The 22,342-nt window shown below is 52.1% G+C and overlaps 1 protein-coding gene across 7 annotated transcripts in view; it reads left to right on the top strand.

The window, feature by feature from the left end:
• Vav2 (vav guanine nucleotide exchange factor 2) overlaps positions 1-22,342 on the top strand; it is a 174,363-nt gene that overhangs the window by 25,765 nt on the left and 126,256 nt on the right. For 6 of the 7 annotated variants that reach the window (XM_041674463.1, XM_041674465.1, XM_041674466.1 and 3 more), the window contains exon 2: positions 14,193-14,309. In XM_041674463.1, coding sequence (XP_041530397.1) covers positions 14,193-14,309 — 117 coding nt within the window. Of the gene's footprint in view, positions 1-14,192; positions 14,310-17,528; positions 17,563-22,342 lie in introns of those variants that run through there. The other variant, XM_041674469.1, reaches the window with a different exon arrangement.

Raw genomic sequence — 22,342 nt, 5'->3', positions numbered from 1 at the left:
ACAGGAGTAAAATGAAATGGAATTGCATTTAAGAAACAGGAAAAACATGCTTACGTACCGTCGACATCTTTGTAATCCAAGATTATTTCCCTGGGTTTTTAAAAAAATTGTTATTAGACACTTTTATTAGTCATAACAGAGGCACACACACACACCTATCTAAGCATGTGTACGTGCACACCTACTACACGCTTCCAGGTGTGTGCAGGTACCCACTTGTCCACACACACAGTACACACACACACACACACACACACACACACACACCAGCATTCCAGCTATGCTCACCTAGCCGTGTCAGACACAGGAGTGGTTTCCCCATGAACTGAGGGGTGTGCAGCCTAGCTGGGAAAGATGAGGCTTAGGCTACCTGTAGTGGGCAATGCCTTGAGTTGTCACTGTGGGAGAGTCACCTGCTGGTGTAGGAGTGAGAGGACGCTTGCAGCTGCCTCCAGGTGCTCCTCCCTCCCTCCCGGACTTGTTTACAGGCCTCTGAGGGGGGCATTTTCTCCACCAGGTTCCCTGTTTCCAGATGGCCTTAGCCTGTGTCACGTTAACAAAAGAACTGGCCTGCACATGGAGACAGAGACAGCCCTGGTAGATGGGTCTGTGTACGGCCTGGAGTCATGGTCCCTGAGGGCAGGATTTCTCAGGAATGAGTGGTGGAGAAGATTTAAACCAGGATCTCTGCCTGGAGGCTGGTTAGTCTTGTTCTACCCTTTCCTGAGTGACACACCGCACCAACGGTATCTACAGTAGAAGTGAGATATCACTGTGTCTGGTAGGGGAAGTGGGAGACTGGACCCAGGCAGGGGTCCCTTGTGGACTCGATTATTCAGAGTCCCAGATGGAGCCTATCCTGGGCCCTCAGGTGGGTGGTCCAGTGTCTGGTGGGGACCTGTGAGCCGTGTGGTGCTTGAGAGGGACGGGGTTGCAGAAACCAAGTTGCGGAAACCAGTACTTCCTTGGAAGTCAGTCCTTTCGTTATTGTTTAGATCTGAAATGTCCTCTGAATGTTCATGTGAAAGGCTTGGTGGCCACTGTTGGGCTTTGGGGTCATGAAGGGACTCTGAAGACTCCAACATCAGGGGAGATAATCCTGGAGTGGATTGGGAGGCTTTACTGGAAGGTGGAACATGGTGGGGAAGCCTTTTCTTCCAGTGCCTGGCTGCTTTGATGTAGCAGCTTCCCCTGGTACCCTCTAGCCATGGTGCCTGGGCATAAATAAGTCAGTTCCGAAGTAGTGGCCAACTTCTGAAACCATGGGTCAAAGACCTTCCCTCTTTTAGGTTGATTTTCTCAGCTGTTTGTCACAGCAGCCGAAGCCCAACTGTCAACATGTTCATTCATTCATTCACCCATTCACTCTGTGAATTTGGTGAGAGCCTGCTGTGTTGAGCCTCCGGAGTGTGAGGTTAAAGGCCCCAGGACGGCTTTGACCCAGCTGCTCCTGGAGTGCCCACAGACTAGGACACAGGACAAAGGAAATAATGCGGTTTTTATGCTGGAGTCTGACTCCCAAACCAAGGTGTGAGCCACACTTCCCCTAGGGGCTCTGGGGATGCTCTGCCTGGCTCTTCCTGCCCTGTGGCTTCTGGGCTGTGTCATGATAGTCTCTATAACCTTCTCACACTTTCTCTCTAGTATGACACTCACTTTTTTTTTTTTGTTTGTTTTTGTTTTTCGAGACAGGGTTTCTCTGTGGCTTTGGAGCCTGTCCTGGAACTAGCTCTGTAGACCAGGCTGGTCTCGAACTCACAAAGATCCGCCTGCCTCTGCCTCCCGAGTGCTGGGATTAAAGGCGTGCACCACCACCGCCCGGCAGACACTCACTTTTCACAGGGCTGCCTGACTCACTAGAGAGCCGGGGCTAGTCTTGAGATCTTGAAGTTATGTCTGGGAAGATCTGGTTTCCACAGTAACTCAGCAGTAAACTTGGGGGGGGGGGGGGAGGGAGGAGGTCAGAGCCTGCCTTTGTGAGGGGTTCTTTGCCTGTGATGTCATTGGCTGAGTACTGTGACTTCCTAATCATGGATTGCAACCTTTCCCCAGTGGGATGGTATCAGGAAGTAGTCTTGGAGGCCAATTAGATTTAGGCAATGGTGTTGGGCAGAGTCTTCATAATGGGCCTGTGCCCTTCTAAGGGTCTCCATCACACCTCTCCGGCTCTGCTATGTGGGGTCCAGGGAGGAGGAAGCAGGCCAGTTTGGGAACTCCTGCCAGAACCCAGCAGCACATAGGCCTCTGTATGTCCTCAGACCTATGTGTGGTTCCCCTAGTTTAGGGGGGCTTGCCGTAGCTGCAGGAGCTCAGGGACCTGGTTTCCGGAAGCAGCAACACTCCTTGTACCTGCAGAAGGTGGTGAAGTTTCTGGCTTCTGGATCTTGCCTGGTAGCTCTTGCCTAATGGCTTAGCAGCTCTAGTGTGACTTAGTGTGTCAGTCAGCTTTCTGACACTGTGGTAAATACTTGAGATGTCAACCTAAAAAGAAAGGGTTGTCTTCTACTGTGGAGGTTTCAGTCCGTGGGTGGTCCCTGTTCCTTCCCTGGTGTGGTGAGACAGCACACTGTGGCTGGGGGTGCCACATGCATGCTGGAGCCAGCACCCAACCAGGGGGCAAGGCAGCAATAGCAAAGGGACAGGAGTTTGGAGGGATGCCCCCGCAATCTCCGTGCTCACAGTCAGTGCCCTCTGCTCACTAGTCAGTGACTAGGCTTCCCACTAGATCCTACCCCTTTCTAAGAGATTTAAAAAATTTATGAGCTGAGTGGTGGTGGCACACTCCCTTAATCCCAGCACTTGGGAGGCAGAAGCAGGCAGATCTCTGGGAGTTTGAAGCCAACCTGGTCTACAGAGCTTGTTCCAGGAAAGCTAGGGCTGTTAACGCAGAGAAACCCTGTCTCGGGAAAAAAAGAAAGAAATTATGTATGAATGTTTTGTCTGCATGTTTGTATGTGTGTGTATGTATGTATGTATGTATGTGCCATGTGCATGCTCAGTACCCATGGAAGTCTATAAAGGGTGTTGGATCCCCTGGAGCTGGAGTTACAGATGCTTATGCTCAGTACCATGTAGGTACTGAGAACTGAACAGGTCCTCTGCAAGAGCAGTAAGTGCTCTTAACCACTGAGCCATCTTCCAGCCCTAGGCCTCACCTCCCAGTAGCATCAAGCAGGAGTGGTCAGACTTGACAGATGGGCCTTGGGGCAACATTCTGAATCCAAACTATAAAATCACTTCCGTAGGAAATGAGTCAGCTGTGGACTGGTGACGGCCCCAGTGTCATCGGCATTGGATAGGTGAAGAGACAGGTGTGGAGCAGTGTTGTGACAGGTCTCAGGTCTGTGTTCAGGCTCCACAAGGGGCTCACATGAACTATTCCAGATCTTGGTGGTGGGCATGTAGAACAGGCAAGGCTGCCTGATTATCTCTGGGCACCAACGGGATCCCCTGGGCTTGTTTCCTAGTGATGGGGACTGGAGGTATCCCTGGGAGACTGAGGACAGAGTTTCCAGGGTGCAGCCAGCATCCCCGCAGGGACTGTAAGTGAAGTCACTCAAAGCCTGTCCTCAGTATTCCCAAAGGTCAGCTCTGCACCTCAGTCTCAGAGGTTATATCTCTTTACAGTTTACCCAAGAATTTTGACACTGCCACGTGCACGGCCTGCCTGAGCCTTTTGTAGTGGGGCGGGTTCCAGTCCTACCACCTCATAGCTAAGGGCTGTTGGCTCTTGGCTCCGAATCGTGTAAGAATGTTTGATTTTGTTCGCCTGCTTGGGAGCTCCCCAGTGCTACTGTTAGGATTTTCCTACCACATTTTCAGCTCAGCAGGATGAGGGTAATGGCAAGACTCGTTTGTGCAGATGGGAGAGCGATAATCTGATGTGTGCCAACCATTAAGGCATGCATTTGGCTTTGATGTCAGCGCGCAGTGGGGGAAAGAACAGCCGAGAGTGTTCTGCCCGGGTCTGTCTGGAATTGGATTGTCCAAATTGCACAGGAGAAGGGGTGCTTAGAAGAGAGAGTTGCTCTCCCTGAGTGACCTTGGAGGCCACTTTCCAGAGGGGAGAAGAGATGGAGAAGATGAAGAGTCAGAGACCTGGCAATTTCACGGGCGGCTTGTGAGCTCACATTAATGGTCTGGCTGCTGGATTGCAGCAGAGGGCGTGAAGGAGGTGGGAGAGTTAGTGAGAGCATGGCAAGCAGCATCTGGGCTAATCTCTCAGAGCCTTGCCTGCCTAGGAGAGCTGGGCAGCAGAGAGTGGGATTTGAACCCTCGGGCGGCATTCTGAGCCGGCTTAAGGAAGATGCTTATACAACATGATACTAGAAAAGCAATTTCCTGCTAGCTTTATAGAAAACCTTTGCTTTGAAAACCCTGACCTTGAAGTCTTGATATGGTGGGCCATTCTTATCCTTGAGGCTCAAACAGGCCATTAGCCACATAGAGGGTGGGAGGGTGGCTGGGCAGAGAGCCGATTATTCTCTCGGAGCCCCTTCTGCTGGGTTCAGGCTGCATCCTCTGAGCTTGGGTGGCAGTGACGAGTCTCCTGCCTGCCTGCCCGCCTGCCCACCTGTTCCTCTCTCCTTCTTGCTGAGTGAGTGCTTTTGTGGGTGGCTCTGGTCCCAGGTGTGGATGATGAAGCTCTTTGAAGGCTGAGCCAAGCTTAGTCTCTCTCAGCTTTCCTTATCCCTGGGTAAGTGGGAGTCTCTTCTGCAGAGAGCTTCATCCCACAGCCTCTGGAAACTGCTCCCCACGGCCTGGGCTCTGCACGTAGATGGACCCACGTGGCCTGGGATCTGAACGCAGTGGACCCACATGGCCACGGCGACAGACTCTGCTTACATCCCTGCTGACAGCAGCTTGGGGGGCTCCAACAGTGCTCAGCTCTGGGAATCCAGAGGGAGCTTTTGTTAGCTGGATGCTTGTGGCTGTGATGGGGGCCTGGTGACAGCTGGGGTTTGAGGGCTGGGTTAGAGTTTGGGGTCTTGGCGTGGATCGCAGTCTTGTCAGATCCGTGTTGCCAGGTTTAGCTAGGTTTCTGCTCACTGTGATGCAGTACCAGACACAGCTTGAGGGAGAAGGATTCATTTGCTTTTAAGGTTTCAGTCTATAGTGGCAAGAAGAGTGTTGTCCTGAGCAGTTTTCTTTACCTCCTGGCCAGCAGGAGGGAGAGGGGAGAGAGAATGAATGCCCTGCGCCTGTGGCTTCCTCCTTGACTCTTTGATTTCATCCGAACTCTAGCCTGTGGGGTTGTGCTGACCACATTCGGGGTGCCGGGGGGGGGTTCTTCTCCCTCAGTCCTCTCTGGAAGCGCCTTCCAGACAAGCCCAGAAGTGTGCCTTAAAACTAGGGTGGATACTTCAGAATCCAGGCAAGTTTCAGTTAAGGCTCCCATACCCCAGCACCCTGGCTTGCCCCCCCCCCCCCCCCCCCCCGTCTGGGTAAAAGGGTTGATCCCTGAGTCATTTCTACATCATCAGGTCAAGGGCACATTAGAAGGAAGGGACTCAACAGTGGTATGATGGGCTTGGCGCAATGCCTGGCTCAGGCTGGTGATCATCTGGTGCTGTTTGTTGTTGGAGGAGGTGAAAATGCCACCTGGCATTTAAGCACTGATTGTGAATGTCCCTGCAGTATGTGAGCCTTGGGAAATGGTAAAGGAGGTGCATCGTAGCCTGGTCCTTTCTCCTGCTCTGTTGGAGAAGCCCAGGCATCTCTGGTGTGTTGCTTGCTCCCGGCAGGTGGACTCCCTCCATGGAGGACATGCAGACCCTCATAAGGGTAATAGGGGGCAAAGCCTGTCCCTGGCAGACCTGTGGTACAAAGAAAATATCACCTCCTCAGTTCTTACTGGACTGACCACTCAGCCTTCCAGCCCTGTGCAGGAGAAACTTGGCTGGACCCTGCGTGGAGGCGTCGGACTCTTCCCCAGCTGATGAGTTGGCACCTCATCTGATGTGTATGCAGCTGAGGAAGCATCCAGGAAGTATTCATGTTAGACTATTCAGACATAACACATCCCTATGCTCCTTAGATCAGTCCCTCCCTGTCGTCTCCGCAGTTTGTTCCCTGATAGGAGCAGTGGATAGGACTCTTCCCTGGGAGCATAACACATCTCAACTGTCCCACCACCAAGGGCTGCTGGGGTCACAGTGGTCCTGGGGACAGCCTGGGAAGTCTCAAGGTGCTGTGTGTGACTGTAGGGTGGTGTTGGATAGTCTTGTTGCAGCCGGTCCCAGCCTGTGTGCCTCAGTTTCTCAGTGCAGAGGTTGATGGTGTGTGTGCTTTGTGAACATCCATCCATTTGTTTACCGGCCCCTGAGCCCCTTTATGTGCCCTGGGGACCGACTGGCCGGCTTGTCACCCAGGAGCCCCAAATTTGATCCGTTCCAGCAAACTAGACCTATCAAATAGTAATGACGCTGTTTTAAATGGTTTTTGGAATGAGCGTGGCATAAAATAAAGCAAGACATTAATTCGTCTTCCCATTTCTTATTGATCAAAGTCATCCCCAGCTGCCAGTCAAAGCTCTGATCAGCAGGACCCAAGGCCCCGGGGAGGTGCAGTGTCACCCCAGCTGGAAGGGAAGGCCCTGGAAGCAGAGCTGTCTTCACTCCACTTGTTGAAATAGTCTGCGAAGACTGCCAGGGGCCTCGGGTCTTCCCCCGAGCCTTCCTACGGAGCAGGGCAGTTGCATACGGTGGTCTCCACCTTTCAGAGGCCTTGAGGGTTTGAAAGAGTGCCATTCTCTGTGTGTGTGTGTGTGTGTGTGTGTGGTGGCACAGAACTGCTTTGCCACCCTTCCTGGGTGTGGCCTTCACATTCCTCCTGGACCTGTGATGGGTGTGTGGCTGGTCTCTGGCAGACCCTTGAGTGCACGAAATTGGGGAGTTGGACTTGTGAGGACCAGTGAGCAGACACCCTGAATCTGTCCCCAGGGTTTCTGGGTAGCTGTTGTCTTCACTTCACCCCTGGGTGGCCACTCTCAGGACCTGAGAGTTTATTAGAATCTGGTAGAGGCAACAGGCTTAACTCCACCAGTGTGGATGGCGAGTGGCAAGGAGGTCCTGGCCTATACCTGGTGTGGCCTTTATAGCTCTTTAGGCCCTGGTAACGTGTGGGCCTTGTCCATTCCAAACTCTTTTTAAAAAAATATTTATTTTTATTTTATGTACATTGATGTTTTGCCATGATGTTGGGTCCTCTAGAGCTGGATTGTAGTTGTGAGCTGCACTGTGTGTGCTGGGAATTGAGTCTAGGTCCTCTGGAAGAGCAGTTAGTGCTCTTAACCATTGAGCTATCTCTCCAGTTTCCCCAATCCTCTTCCAGGGCCCTTCTGTGCCTGCTCAGAAGGTAATCTATGTTTGTTGTTGCTTACTCTGGACAAAATGGCCCAGTATTGTGGAGGGGGCGGGATTTGTGCTCATTTTACAGACTGAAAAGTTGAGGTATGAAGAGGACAAGTGGCCATCAAGTGGGAGTAGGCTTTGGGCACTCCCTACCGGTTAGGCCAGGCTATCACCACCACACATGCCTGTTATGGGTCTATGCCAGAACGTGGCTGAGACCTGGGGATCGGCAAGGAGGAAAACGTGCGTGTTGAGAACTCTGTGTGTTGGTGCTGATTCCCAGGGATATGGGGGTAGGAGTGGTAGTGAGGAACTGGAGGTGTGAGAAATGATGAGGAAAGCCCAAATCTTGCCCTGTGGAGTTCCCTGTCGTGTACCCCCCTCCCCAGTCATTCCTGGAGCTTAGCTGGCCAGGGAGCACCAGACCAGGACAGGCCTGGGTCCAGATCTCAAATCATACCTCCCTTCTCATGTCTTAAGTTTCTGCTTCTGCCAGTGGGTTGAAAATAAAAGCCCGGCAGGATGGATTACGAGTGTATGAAGGCCCCAGGTCTCAGACTGGGAACGGCATATGCCTGCTAGTTGGCTGTTATATGCAAAATGGTTTAAATAATCTCACTGGCCGGTACTGGGCCTGTGTCGGTATAAGGGTGCAGGGCAATGGCTGGGCTTCTACTCTTTGTACCTCCATGGTACCTGCTATAGACGTAGTTTTCCTGAAAGGATTGGTCTCTTCTTAAAACAAAACAGCAGCAGCAACAACAAAACCCTCATGCTTTCCTTCTTCCCTGAACCCTGCACAGGATAACTTAACAGTAACAACAATCTGGCTTTGGAGATCAAAATGTCTCAGATCTGCCGCCAGCTGTGTGGAATTCTGGCTAGTGAGCTTGGACAGGCCAGGAGGGGACTTGGAACCTCAGCTTCCTTATCGCTGCAGTGACTTGGGGCTGCTGTGAGCAGCTCAGTGTGGGGCTCTGGTCCAGCGCCTGGAGTTCTGGAAAACCCTGTCCAGTGGGGCTTTTGTGGCTATCATGAGTCAACCATGGAGACTCCCAGAGGTCCGAACTGGAAGGGCCTGGTGCTCTGGGCTGGACCTTTGCTGCAGAGATGTGTGGCTCAAGAGCCAGGAGCCAGGTCTGTGTTAGACAAAGGGTAGTCCTGGGCACTCTGCTACCCTATCGTGGCTGCAGACCAGTAGATATGTCATTTAGACCCACCCTCCCGGGAAGCACGGAACCCCCACCCTTGGTGAGGCAGGACTATGCTGCTGCCTTGGCTGGCCCTGGGCTGGTCTGCGAGCGAGAGGATTGGGCTATGCACCAGGTCCAGATCTTCCAGGAACTTGCTGTCATCCTGTCTGTCACGCGGTTAGTGCAGAAACCTGAGATGTGGCCCCGGTGATCAGCGCTCAGGCCACCTGTGTTCAAATGGCAGCCTCCAGGCTTAGGACCACTTCCCTGTTGCGGTGACAGACTACTTCAACAAGAGCGGTTTAGGGAGAAGGTCTATCTGGCTGTTTCCACTGTTGGGAAGTTAAGGCTGCAGGAACTCGAGTAGCTACTTCCACCCCTTTAACAGCCAAGAGCAGAGAGGAATGAATGAATGCTTGTTTTACTTCCTAGCTTACTGTCTCCATTCTTAAGAGTCGGAGACCCCAGACCCGTGAGTGGTGGCGGCCAGAGTTAACGCTTCTCAACCTCCCTGACGCTGTGAGCTTTTAGGACAGTTCCTCATGCTGTGGTGACCCCCAACTGTAAAATTATTTTCGTTGCTACTTCCTAACTATAGTTTGTTACTGTTATGAATTGGGATGTAGATATCTGTGGTTTCTGATGGTCTTAGGCGACCCCTGTGAAAGCATCATTTGCCCCTCAAAGGGGTCGTGACCCACAGGTCGAGAACCACTGATCTAGACGCTCCCTTCCCAGGTGATTTTGATGATTGAAACTAAAAATGATTTCAGCTAGCTGTGTGGTCTCAGGCTGATGACCCCCCACATCCCCCCTGTTCTGGTTCTGGTTTTATGTCCACGTCTCAGTGCCGAGCATGGAGCATCCGCACAGAATATGCCCTGCAGGGCAGGCCAGTCCTCCCTCTGGCAGCATGCCACGAGCCCTGCAAGGGCGATGGGGTCTCTACAGCCCTTAGGTTGCCTCTCCTGATGGGGCTCTTCTTCAGGCGGGAGAGGACTGTTTTATATCATGGTCAGTTGCTCTGAAGGCCCAACCGAGAAGTAGTTGTGGTGGGGCCACATGGGCTGGGCCTGAAAACGCCCCTCTGTGCTGTTAGGCTTCCCGGTGGCTCACATGTGCCCCACCCACCCAGCCCTGGCCATAGCTGGATGACAGATGACAGTGAGCAGCAGTCAGACTTCTTGTCCCGCTGAGCCCGGGGAGGTGTGTGGCTTGGAGACTGTGCCCTTGTGCTAATGTGATTTCAGCCTGATTAGATCCACCGGGAGCTGGGGAGCCGAGACAGGAGCTGCGGACGTTTCCAGCAGTCTACTCTGGGGCCCCCACCGCCAAGGCCCCACTAAGCAGGGCTGTTTGGCCAACAGGTGAAGCCCAGGGAGGGTCAAGGACAACAGGAGGTGCTGGCCTGTGCCCTGAGTGTTTAAGCAAACACAGTGGCCTGCTGCTTGCCTCCTCGAGAGCCCTATTACTCACAAGGACACTCACCAGACTTCCCCTAAGCTTGAGTGTTGCTTCAGAACACTGTGAGACCCTTGGCTGCCTTATGAAGGCCCTGAAGGCCAAGCCAGGTCAGTGACAAAATGCTGTGCACCCCTGATGCAAATAAGGCTGCTTGGCCATCAGGTGTTCCATGGCTGCCAGTGACACCCCCATCAGCTTGACCAAGAGCGGGGAAGGTCTGCCTCCATGCTGTCATTTGCCTGGGCCTCACTCAGGCTGTGTCCTCAGTTCTGAGACAGACTGCAGAAGTCTCAGCCCTCTGTCTTTCTCTTACCTCCAACCTTCCGGACACTGTCTAGACTCTGAGCCAGTCTCTGCAGTATAAGAGTGAGTGGCTCCAACTGGTGGGGTTTGGCCTCATGCCCTCCTGGTACTCGGGCAGTGGGGGAGGAAGGGATCTGAGCTGCACTAGCAGCTGCCCGCTGCCCTGCCTTCATGGGAACAGAAAGGGGCTGACAGCCAGCATAGCCCTGTCCTGCCCAGCCAGGTATTCATCTCCACACCCTTGCCACCCTGGGCGTCAGTTTTCCTAATTGTATAGTAAGAGAGAGAGAGGGATTTAAGGGTGTTTTTCATAGGCATAGACAGCAGGTGACCCTGTGCCTGCAGAACCCTTACATCTCAAGTGCCCTTCACTCTGCACCAGATAATGGGCTCGTTCATGGCTCCTGATGGTGTCTGCTTGTGTGCCAAAGTCCTTATTAGCTTACTGTCTCAGTTTTCTTTTGTGTTAGATAAGATGGCTCATAGGACAATGGGACAATGGCAACGATTAAGGACATAAGCGAACAGGTCGCGGGAAGCTTTGCACGAAGGGAGGCGAGGTGGCGTGCCTGCTGGTGGTAGATCCTCACATTACCGTCCAAGACCTTTGCCCTCGTCCATGCAGACAGCCCTTGCTGGTGTGGCTGTTTTCCAGGGGCGTGGCTCTTGAAGGTTAGGTTACCCAAGAGGTCACTGGTGGGGGTGGCGATAGGGTGGGCCTAGGCTGAGACTGGGCCGCTGGGGTACTGGCCTGTGCTGAGCCCTGAAAGGAAGCCTGGCCTTGCTGGCCGTGATTATGGTTGGGACCTGTGTAATTAACTCCAAAATGGGAGGCCGGGGAGGAATTAAAATAAACGCTTAGTGGAAATTAGAGAGGAGCTGTGGGCAAAAAATAGTCGAGCCAGGCTGGAAGCTCAGTGCTCCGTAGGGCAGGAGGTGGCGGTGGGGGCTCTCCGGTGTAGTGCCTCCCCTCGTCCCAGTTTCCAGGCTGGGCTGTGTGTGTGCTCTGTTGCTTCCTGCAGTTGCTTTAACTGTGCTTCTCTGCTGACTTGTGTCCCCTTGCTGGCGGAGGCCAGAGACTGGGGGCAGGGTCTGAGTGTGGTGGTTTTTCTCATGGGCTTCTGAGGGAGACTGTGCCCCAGGACTCTCTTCCAGGCTCTGGTGACTGTGGTAACACTTAGTGTTGCTGGCTTGCAGCAGCCTCATTCTTGTCTGTCTCTCCCCGTGTCCATCATCACGTAGCCTTCTGCCTGTGGGTCACGCTGTCTCTGTATCTTTCTTTTTAAATCTTCTACTTGAGATAGATAAACATCTGTCATTGTAACCATTTTTTACCTTTGTTTGAGTTAGGGTCTTACTCGATAGCCTAGGCAAGCCCAGAATATGTTATCTTCCTGCCTCAACCTCCTAGGTGCTGGGACTACAGGAGTTGGCTCCCACACCCAGTTCTACCATCCCCATTTCCAATCATGCAGCTTGGACTTTAAGCACATTTATAGCAGTGTGTGTGTGTGTCTGTCTGTGTGTGTGTGTGTCTGTCTGTGTGTGTCCATTCATCACCAGATTAGCTCGTTCCCAGACTGCTACCACTCCCCATCATTTCTCCCCTAAAATGCTTCTGTCTCTGAATCTAGATTCTAGGGACTTCATGGGAATGGAATCCTCTAGGGTCAGGTGCTGTTCAGCACCATGAGGTTATAGAAGACAGAGAAATGGAGCACTTCCTACCCAGTGGTTCTCAGCCACGCATGGCCTCAAAATTTCACTGAATTACAATAAAATTAAATGGGCAATTCAACTGTTTCATTTGATCATTTGAAATACTTGTTGGGTACATGTGTCTAGTGGCATAGACTGTATGGGACAGAACAAAGGATATTGTTATAAAGGACATAGTCATTCTAGAATGTTCTATTGTAGAATCCAGTTCTGGGTTAATGGAAACAGAAGAGATGTGACAGCAATATCCGTGCTGTCCTGGGTTGGACACTCTGCCATATTTCTCCTCTCTGTTCCCCTCCCCTCTTCCCTTACAGCCTTTACTTTTTGTTTTCTATAAAGGCCATCTGGTTGTCCTTTATGTAATATAGTGTGCAGCAGATTGGGTGGCATCCGTGTTCATTTCTTGATTTGAGCGTGCTGTGAACATGTACAGTGATGTCATTATTCTAGGCTATGCATGTTCAGGTGTTTAGGGATAAAGCACCCTGTGTCACAATTTATCCCAAATGTTATTTGGAAGAAATTACTTGGAGTGACATGGAAACACACACACACACACACACACACACACACACACACACACACACACACACAGAGTTGAACCAGGCCAGTGTCATCTGTGAATGGTGACATCTCAGCCAGGGTGGTGGGCAATGGACAGTGACCCAAGGCAGAGTAGTGGTGGCACAGGACAGGGGAGGGGGCCCTGTATGCTGTCAGGAGAGCTGAGGCTTGTGTTGTTTGTGATTCTGGCCCAGTCATATCAGAATCCGTTCATTTGTCTACAAACTGCTGATAGCCAGGGACAGGCTTCCTGAAGTTCACTTGAGATTGGTAGTTGGTCCTGTAGGTGGGTATTGATTGGCCTAAAATCTAGGTTGTACTGGGCTGCAGGTACTGGGTCCTTGCCACTCAAATGCTATGCTCAGCTGTGTTGGGTCCTAAATGGCCTCTACATACGATTTGGCCCCTGCCTGCTATCAGAGGACAATCTCTGCCTAGCAAGTACCTCAGAAGCTTGGGCCACTGTTTGTCATTTCCCAGACAAGATTCAAACCAGGAACCCAGTGTTCCAAAGCCTGTGCTAGGGGGCCTTCTCCATTCTGCCTTTCAGTTTCTTTAATTTTTTTTTTTTGAGATGGATTTTTCTGTATAACGGTCCTGGCTCTTCTGGAACTAGCTCTTGTAGACCAGGTTGGCCTTGAACTCACAGAGATTTCCCTGCTTTTGCCTCCCGAGTGCTTGGATCAAAGGTGTTTGCTGCCACTGCCTGACTATTTCCTAATTTTAAAGTGTAATTCATTAATGTGTATATATGTGTGCCTGTTTCTATGTGCCCTGTATGCATGCAGTTCCCACAAAGGCCAGAAGAGGAAGTTAGGTTCCCCTGGAACTAGAGTTAAAAGCTGCATGAACTGGATCTGGATGCTGGGAACTGAAGCCCCATCCTCTTAAAGAGCAGCACATGCTCTTAACTGTTGAGCATCTCTCCAGTCCCTCCTGTCAGTTTTTTTACAACTGATTCTCCATAAGCACGAGAAGTTGATGGTCTTATTGTCCCTCCCGTACAAGTCAGGGTCAGAGCTGGCCAGGAGCTTAGTGGCGGAGATGGTGCCAAAGAGGAGGGACCCTGGCGCTGCTTTGGGAGTTACAACCTTTTTTCTTCCAGTCTCCTGCTGTGCCCAGTGTAGCTCCTTTCCAAGGTCTTGGCTGTCAGTGGCACAGTTGTGCTACTGGCTTTGGCTGCTGTGAAGGGATGGATGTGTGCTGCACGGAGTTGTGGGTACACGCACACATGAGCGTGATGTGCACATGTGTGAGGTGCTCTGTCGTGCTTGTTGACTCGAGCTCAGCATCAGGGTTGGGATGAACAGGCTTACGCCAGGGCAGGGTGTGGGTTAGCTGGCTGTGATTTGGTGTCACCTGTCACCTGCAAAGCAACCTGAACGTTAAGAGCTCCCCACCCTGGGAGTACCTAGGCTGCAGAGCTTCTGAGCTCCAGTCCCCCTCCCCAGCCTGGAACAGGGATTTCTCCTGCAGCCAAGACGCCTATTCCCTCTGTCTGCATGGACGCGCAGGACCTTGCGGCTCCTGTGACTGATGTTTTCTGAGATTCTGATGTCCCCTTACTGATGCTTCTTTCTCTCTCTCTCTCCAGTTTCTGTGTTTGAAGAATATTCGCACCTTCCTCAAAGTCTGCCACGATAAATTTGGACTAAGGAACAGCGAGCTGTTTGACCCCTTTGACCTCTTTGATGTCCGAGACTTCGGGAAGGTGAGTGGGCTCCTCGACACGCTTGCACTGGGTCATGTGGGCCACACAGGCTGGCTGCCTGCCAACCCCGTGTCTGTTGAGCCGTGTCACTGATGGGAAGGTGCTGAAACCAGGCTGTGTGACAGGGTGGAGCAGGAGGGTGGATCCTCCCTCTCTCAGTCAGGGGAACCACCTACATCTAAATCTAGGGGATGCCATTAAAAACTGAGAGTGCTGGCCACCCCCTGGTGAGAGAGAGGAACCTTAGGTCAGGCAGATGCAAAGGCCTTAGAGACTGTGACTATTCGTGGCTTCCTGATGAGAATGGGTATGGAGTGATGACGTTAGGTGCCATCAAAAATATTGGTAACTCATCTTTTGTTTGTTGTTGTTTTTCCCCTGAGACAGGGTTTCTCTGTGTAAGAGCCCAGGCTGGCCTCGAACTCACAGAGATCTGCCTGCCTCCCCATAAGACAAAGTCTGATGTAGCTCAACTCAGCCTTGAATTCCATATGTAGCTGAAGATGAACATGAATTTCTGGTCTTTCTGCTTCCACTTCCTGGGTTCTGGGGTTACAGGTGTTTCTTACTACTGGTTTATGCAGTGGCGGGGATCAAACTCGGGGCTTCATACATGTTAGCTAAACGCCTTAACAACCAAGGCATGCCTCCAGCCCTCTGTCACTCCTATTGGGTAGAATCGTGACTGTAATGTCTTTTGGTTGGGGCATTGAGGGTTGAAGTGCAGACCTGTAATCTGGTTTGTCTCCTCAAGCCTCTCTGCTGCCCGCTCTCCCCGCCACAGCTGACTTGGCCTCTGAGCAAGCAGCTGCTGCCTGCTGGTGGAAGAGGCAGAGAGAGGCCCTGACTGCCCTGAGGATGATCCTCAGGGACTGGGTGTTTGAGAAAACAGCCCACCCGTCCAGGATGTGCTTGAGAGAACAAACTTCGCTGTTGTAAGTGTCGAGAGACCTGTCCCTCAAGGGGCTTCCCTATGATGTGGTGTTCAGAGCCAGTTCAGTGCTCAGCACTAGGCTTCTGGGAGCCACTGGCCCCAGCAGGTTTCTGTGTCCTGGGAGTCTTCATTTTGAGAGTCTGTTTTTATGAGTGTTCAATTTTTAGAGTGTTTTTTTTGGGGGGGGGCTATAAAAGCATATAGGGGCCACTGCAGCTCTGACTTGGGGGACCAGGTCTCCAGCTATCAGCGGAACTTGGCGCTATGGGCATGATTTTGTAGGTTTGTCAAGCATGCACGAATGAAGGGGTGGGGTCTTGGAGATTTGCATCAAGGTTCCAGAAGCTGCCAAGGCCAGGTAGTGGGTAGTAAGGTCTCTATGTAATGTGGGAGGTCCTGACTGCAGGGCAGGTGCAGGGAGTTTGATGTATTATCATGCACATAGAGAATTGTGTTTCCCCCTGCTTGGGTGTGTGAATGGTGCCTTGCTTGGTATTCTGTTCTATGAGTGGCTTTTCAATCTGATAGATCTATTTGGGACTCTCTCTTGGTCTTGTCCCTGGAAGTGGTTGAGATGAATTTGCCACAGCACTCTGGGTAGGAGGAGCTGATGACTTAGACACTCACACACACTCCACACCCCAGATATTGAATAACCATATAGAGAAAAAGATGGGAACATCCAACCAAACCTATGTTTTGTTCAACAGCACAGCCCTGGAGTGTTCTGTGTATAATTTCATGTAATTTCATTTTGATTCTAATTTGCTATGGCGGAATGCATGATGTAAGACACATAAATCTGGATTAAGCTCTCATCATCTGTTCGGCCAACTGTGTGGTCAAGCTGTTTATGAAGAAGGGTTGCCCTTGTTCTTGTCAGCAGTTTTTGACAGGACATCTCTGACCCTGCAGTGAGTGTACTTTGCCTGCTCCGTGTGGGGATGGAGGGGCTACATCAGGGCTTTTCCCCTTGGCTTCTAGCCTGTTTCCCTGGCGTTGCCCCAGCATATGCTTATGGGAAATGGGAGTGGATTGTGGGCTTGGACCTTGAGTCATAGGGTGGGGTGCTGGGGCTGGAGGTGACCCTGCTGTGCAGACCCTGTAGCCAAGCTAAGGGGTGGAGTCCAGTCTCATGCTCTGCCTTACAGGAGCTCATATGACCCAGCCCACCTCTGCCTGTTGCTGCTTCAGTCCCTGTCCAGTCCTGAGGGTGGACTGGGCGGATCAGGCTCCTCTACACCACTGCTGGGTGAATGGATAACCTAACCCAGTGCCCTTAGACCGGCATTTCTCAACCTTCCTAACTTTGTACCCTTTAATACAGTTCATGTGGTGATGCCCTACCATAAAATTATTTTTATTGCTATTTTATAACTGTAATTTTGCTACTGTTATGAATTGTAATGCAAAGTCTGTATTTTCTGATGCTCTTCTGTGGACCCTGTGAAAAGGTCGTTTGACTCCAAAGGGGTCGAGAGATCACCGGTTGAGAACCACTGCTTCAGACCCTGATGTGTGAGATAGGATGGCCAGCAGGGCTAGCCATTGTAGTGTTCCCTCAGATAGAAATTGACGCTGCTACCATTGTCTGGTCACCAGTGCTAGTAGGGGCCAACCCAGATTGTCACAGGGAGGTGTCAGCCTCTCCCTTTGCATTTTTTAAAGGTTTACTTAACTTTTTATGTGCATTGGTGGGAAGGTGTCAGATCCCCCTGCAACTGGATCTTTAGACGGTTGTGAGCTGCCATGTGGGTGCTGGGAATTGAACCCGGGTCCTCTGGAAGAGCAGTCAGTACTCTTAACCACTGAGCCATCTCTCCAGCCCCTGCTTTTTTTTTTTTTTTTTTTTTAATGATTCTATTTGTAAAAGACATAACATTTGCACCTTAGGAGGACAGAGCCTGGTAGCTAAGCTCAGGAACTCTGGAGCCCAGCAGGGTGAGTGTCTTCTCTGATCTGTCTTCACCAGAATGCAGCCTTTGGGATTCTCCAAGCCCCATTTGTAGATAGCAGGGGCCACCGCTTCCAAGGTCTGTCCAGAAGAGTGTGAATCTTGGTGCCTGCTCCGCTTGCAGCCAGCGGTGGTCCGGAGGCTCTGGCTCTACACGGAGCTGACCTGACAGCTCCTGCGCTGCCTTTGGTGCCTCCTCCAGGTTCTGTTGGGGTTAGGCTGAGAGAGCAGGACTGTCAGATCGCCTGGATGAGACCTGACCCTTGTGCCCTCTTAATCCTTTGGGAAGATCGTGGCTGGCTCTTGAGGCATCGCTTGAGGGAGTCTGCTCGGAAATGAATCCTTGGGTTCTTGTCATTTTTAGTGTAAGTGTTTTCTTCCTGCTCTTGGTCCTTCACCCTACCAGTTCCAGCAAGTTGTGAGGGATCCAGAATTTAGTTCCGGAAGTGTCTTTCTGGCTGCCTTCCCTGGTGTTTTTCCGAAGAGTTACATTAAAGATAATACGTTTTAGTTCAGATAAGTCCTGTTCTGGAGACTGCCAAGGGTAGCTGTGCTGCATGGCAGCCAGGCTCTGACTGCGGGGCTGGGGCCAGGCAGTGAGGTGCCTGTCCACTTAAGGATGTACTCTGCTCGCCTTGTCCCTGCCACGCGCTCTTTTTCTCATTCTTATATGTCCTATCTGGGCCGTGTCTGTTCCGTTGCTGGGACTTGGGGTACGAGGGACTGTGCACACTTCATAGATGGCCACCGTAGCCTCTTTCTGGGAGTTGTTGGAACAACAACAACAGCAACAAAAAGCCCTTTGGAAGTTTGGTGGGGACCCTGGAGAGGGGGAGCCTGTTTGCTTTCTTCTGCGATTTCAGCTCCTAGACATTGCAGATCATCAGGGCGGCAGCAGCGTCGCCCTGTGGTTTGGCACCGTGTTTATGTCAGTCCTCCTCTGTGCTGATATGTCTCTTCATTCTTTCATTTTGTGGAACAGGAAGTTGAGGCTCACAGCGAGTGGCCAGCTTCCTGCTCGGGGTCAATGGCTGGGTAGCTTTTTTTTTTTTCCTCCCCACCTCTTCCAAGTTGGCACTGTGAGGTCCAGCTCCATTGCCTGCTGGGCTATGGTGTTCCTTAGCCTCACTTCTACATCTATCTGTCTAGTCACTGCTGGACATCCTCTGTGTGCAGGGGGCCCATAGCCAGGCCTGCAATGTAGGGAGCCCTGGGCAGCACTGGAGCAGGGAACAGGGAGGGACAGAGACCTGTCGCTGTTAACATTTTTTGTCTGTGATGGTAGCCACTAGTTTTGAGCCTTTTAACCTGCCTTTTTAGGTTGAGGCGCATGTCACAGGGTCTCAAAAGATGAAGCATGTCCTTTGAAGGGTCAGGAAGCAGGGGAAGGAGGGAGGAAGGCAGGAGGGAGAGCCAGAGAAGGGGAAGGATAGTAGGGTGGTTTCCGTTAGGTCTCAGAGAGACAAATAGCTAACTGAGCTGCCTAGTCTAACATAGCAAAGTCAGCTCTGGCCACCAGTCTCTCCCTATCGTAAGTACCTGGTACAGAGTTATCCTGGCTGACTTTCCCCCTGCCCCCATACCCTAAACCTCTCCAGCCCTCTCGAACTTCTCTTCCCTATACAACTCAGCTATTTTGGCTACATGCCCTCTTGACCTCTTGTTTCCCACGAGCTCTCTTGGTTCCCAGGTGCCCCCCCCCCCCCCCCATCCAGTTCACTCTACCCTTCCGGAGGCCTCTGGCTGTGCTTTCCCTCATATCTACAGTAAATCTCCTCAGCCGTACCTGGGAGCAGTCGTGCCCTTGCATCCAGTCTCCTAAAGTAGTAGGCTGTAGTTCTTGCCTGCAGCAGGGAAACTAGGCCCACTGTGTGCCTCTGGTTGCCCCCTGGGCTTTCTCCTGCTTCTGCTTGCTCACCTCTGCCGCCATTTGACCTGTGCTGCCAGGGAGTCCCTTCTACCCCACCCATCACTGGAAGGCCTTTAAAAATTTTTTTGAGACCAGGCTTTTCTCTAGTCCTGGCTGTTTGTTCTAGAACTCATTCTGTAGATTTGACTGGTCTCAGACTAAGAGATCCGCTTGCCCACCTGTCTCTGCTCCTAAGTGCTGGGATTAAAGGCATGCACCCACCCACCCTCCTCAGCATTTTTTCTTAAGTTGGAGGGTCTTCCAAACCTCCCCTGGGCCTCCTGGGTTCTCCTCTTAGCTGTATGCTTCCTCTGGGTCTCCCTCAGACCCTGGCTCTGCTAAGCGAGGCTTGCCCTGATGGCGCAGTGGCAGCTTCGCCCCTGTTCCCGCTTCCTCTCTTCCTGGCAGCATCCTAAGTGCATTCTCACTTACACCGTCCGCGTCCCAACAGGGGATGCGTTTGAGTTCCTATCTCAGTGTATCTGTGTGAGCGTGTTAGGTGTGGTAGAGGCCTGAGCCTCTGGTGGGGAAGTCTTGCAAGAGGCATGGAGCCCTGGCTGTTCCAGGAGGTCTGGTCTCACTAGGGACAGGAGGTCAATTGTTCCATTGGTGAGCCTGCAGCCCCACCAGGTGGTACCGTTGACACCAGCCTGATTTCAGGCAGGGAGCTACTTTGGGAGCAGCTGGGTGGATCACCTAATCAGTGGGTCCCTTATTCACCCGAAGAGTCACTGCGATTCACACTTCCGCAGCAGTTCGCCTGGCCCTCAACAAGAGCTGGGCATGGACCGACAGGCCCCTAGATGATTTTGGCATTGCTTACCCAGGTGCCTAGGCTCCACCCAGCAGCCTCTGAGCCCCTGAGTCCTCTCACTTTCACGGAGGTCATGGCTGGTATCTGTCTGTCACTGGTACCGTATGCCAAGTCTTTTCCACTCAGGAGTGCCTGCAATCCATGGGAACCTAAAAGAATGGGAGGCAGGTTATTGAGGAGACCAGAACGTGGCGTGGAAGCCAGGAGGTGGTTTGGGGGCTCTAAGGCAGTATGGAGGCCAGGGGGCAGTGTGGAAGCTGACCAGCTGCTGGGTAGTGGCTGTAATATGCCTGTGTCTCAGGGGAGGGTGCCAACAGTGGACCTTTGAGAGTATAGGACACTGGATAATGTCTGTGACTGTGCCGATGGCAGCCATACAGGCTGGATGCTTCTCCCCGGCTATGGAGTTTTAGCTTCTCCTGCTGAGACTGGAAAGATGGAGCCCGGTTGAATTGCTGCAGCCCTGCCTTTCCGGTGTGGCATTTTCTGTGACATTTTGCCTCAAGGAAGAGTTCCAAAGAAGCTCAAAGCGAGAGTTTGGAAGCTTGGGCACATCGCAGCTAAGGATGTCGCCTCCAGGTTTCAGCCTGGCGGAGCATTTGGGTCCCCAGAGGAGCTGGCTGTGCTGTGGCGGTGGGAGACAGAGCTTACCTGCCAGTGCCCTGCTGTGCTTATGAGAGCCTTCAGGTCTCTCTGTCCACTGTCCCGTCATTTCTCCAGCAGTTGATGGGCCCCGTGCTCATTCCCCTGGCATTCGATGCCCCTCTCCTTTCTGGTCCCAAGCAGGCATCATTAGTTTTTCTAGCGTTTTCCACAGAGCCCACAGTACAGCCAGGTAAAGCTAACACAGATGGAAGCCAGCTTGTCTTTTCCAGACATTTATTTTGTCCCCTGTAATTGCTGTGGCCCCTTGCATTGACCTGTCACCTACAGACATCTGCTGTCATTGTCCTCTGAACTTGACGCGGGATGGGAGTGGGCGGAGGGGCATGTTTGCTGGTATTTCCTGCAGCCTGGTAAAGTGGCTCAGCTGAGAGTTTTTGAATAGAAGGGTGCTAAGGCAGACCCCGGATGTCACTGGGCTGCCTCCCATGTTGCTGCTGTAGTGTTCCAGTCTGTGAAATGGGTGTAAGGATCTTTTCCCATAGGAACTGCAGAGGAAGAGACCAGATAAGGCAGCTGTATGTCCTCCAAGTGGCAGCTCTTGAGAATCAAGCTGTGACCCTTGGCAGTGGGCAGGGGTACCCATGGCCTGTTTCAGCTGCCTGGAGTGCTGGCCTTACCAAGCCTCTAACGATGTCACAAACCTGCCACCCTGCCCTGCTTACTGTCAAGTGTGTGGAGGGATAGTCTCAGTAACTTTGGCACCTGTTTGTGTGTATGGACGGGTCTCCAGCCCTATCTGATCAGAGACAGCAGTAACCATGGGTATTGGTCAGACACCCCATCTCCATATCCAGGCTTCAAGCCTGCTTGCGGCTCCTTGTTTTCCCTTAATATTTGTTCAGGAAATTTGCTGAGTGAGCCTCGTGCTCTCCCGAGGTTCTCTCCCGCTGGCTGATGGCTCTCACCAGCTCCTGCTGTGCCAAGTTCATTTGCTCGCCTTGGCTTAATACTGTCTGGGAGGTACTTGGGCCCTTTCGCAGCATCCATTCCGTACTAATTACTTATTAAAATGCAGCCGCCGTGGAGCGGAGCAGCCTCAGGGCTCCCGGCAGAGCCCTGGCAGGGGCTGTTGGCAAGGGCTTTCCGGGTCCTGCTTGGAAGGATCCCCTCCACACCTCTGCGAGTGGGTTTCACTTCAGGAGGAGGTTATTAGGCCACGCTTTTGGGGCAACTTGACGATCAGACATTCTGAGTGTGTGTGTGTAGAAACACACAGGCATGCACACACATAACACACACACACACACACACACACACACACGGTATGCCTCTGGCTTTTTACTGGCAATGAGAGCATTGTATCTCTCATGGTCCTGGGGCCTTGTGCAATCTGGGCAGGCACTCTACTCCTGACTACGTCCAGCTCTGAGGCTTCCACTTGGCCTCCTCTTCCAGGCAGAAACTGCTTACTTCTTGCTGGCTGGCGAAGGAGGGAAGGAGGAGGATGCTTCTGGATCAGTAGCTGAGACCCTGCTGTCAACACTAGCCCTGTGAAGAGCTAGACCACTGTGTGTAGGTCCTCTGGGCTTGCTGGGAAATGGGCAAGGTTTGAGGCTGAAAGTTTGAGGTTGAGAGGAGCCCACGGCTAAGAATTGATACTTCTTCCCCAGTGTTGGTGATGAGGGGCAGGACTCTGTTTTGGAGGCCATGGTGATGCGTTGGATGCTGGTACCCTCTTGGGGATTATGATTCTTGGTGTCTGAGGGCAGTAAGCCGGAGGGATGGAAGCAGGAGGAAGGGTTTGGAGCTTGTGGGG

The sequence above is a fragment of the Microtus oregoni genome, unplaced genomic scaffold (genome assembly GCF_018167655.1).
Source record: "Microtus oregoni isolate MIOR12 unplaced genomic scaffold, Mior012 000025F_ref0000491, whole genome shotgun sequence".
Taxonomy (NCBI): Eukaryota; Metazoa; Chordata; class Mammalia; order Rodentia; family Cricetidae; genus Microtus; species Microtus oregoni.
The sequence above is the reverse complement of the archived record's forward strand: the minus strand, read 5'-3'. Positions and strand labels throughout refer to the sequence as shown.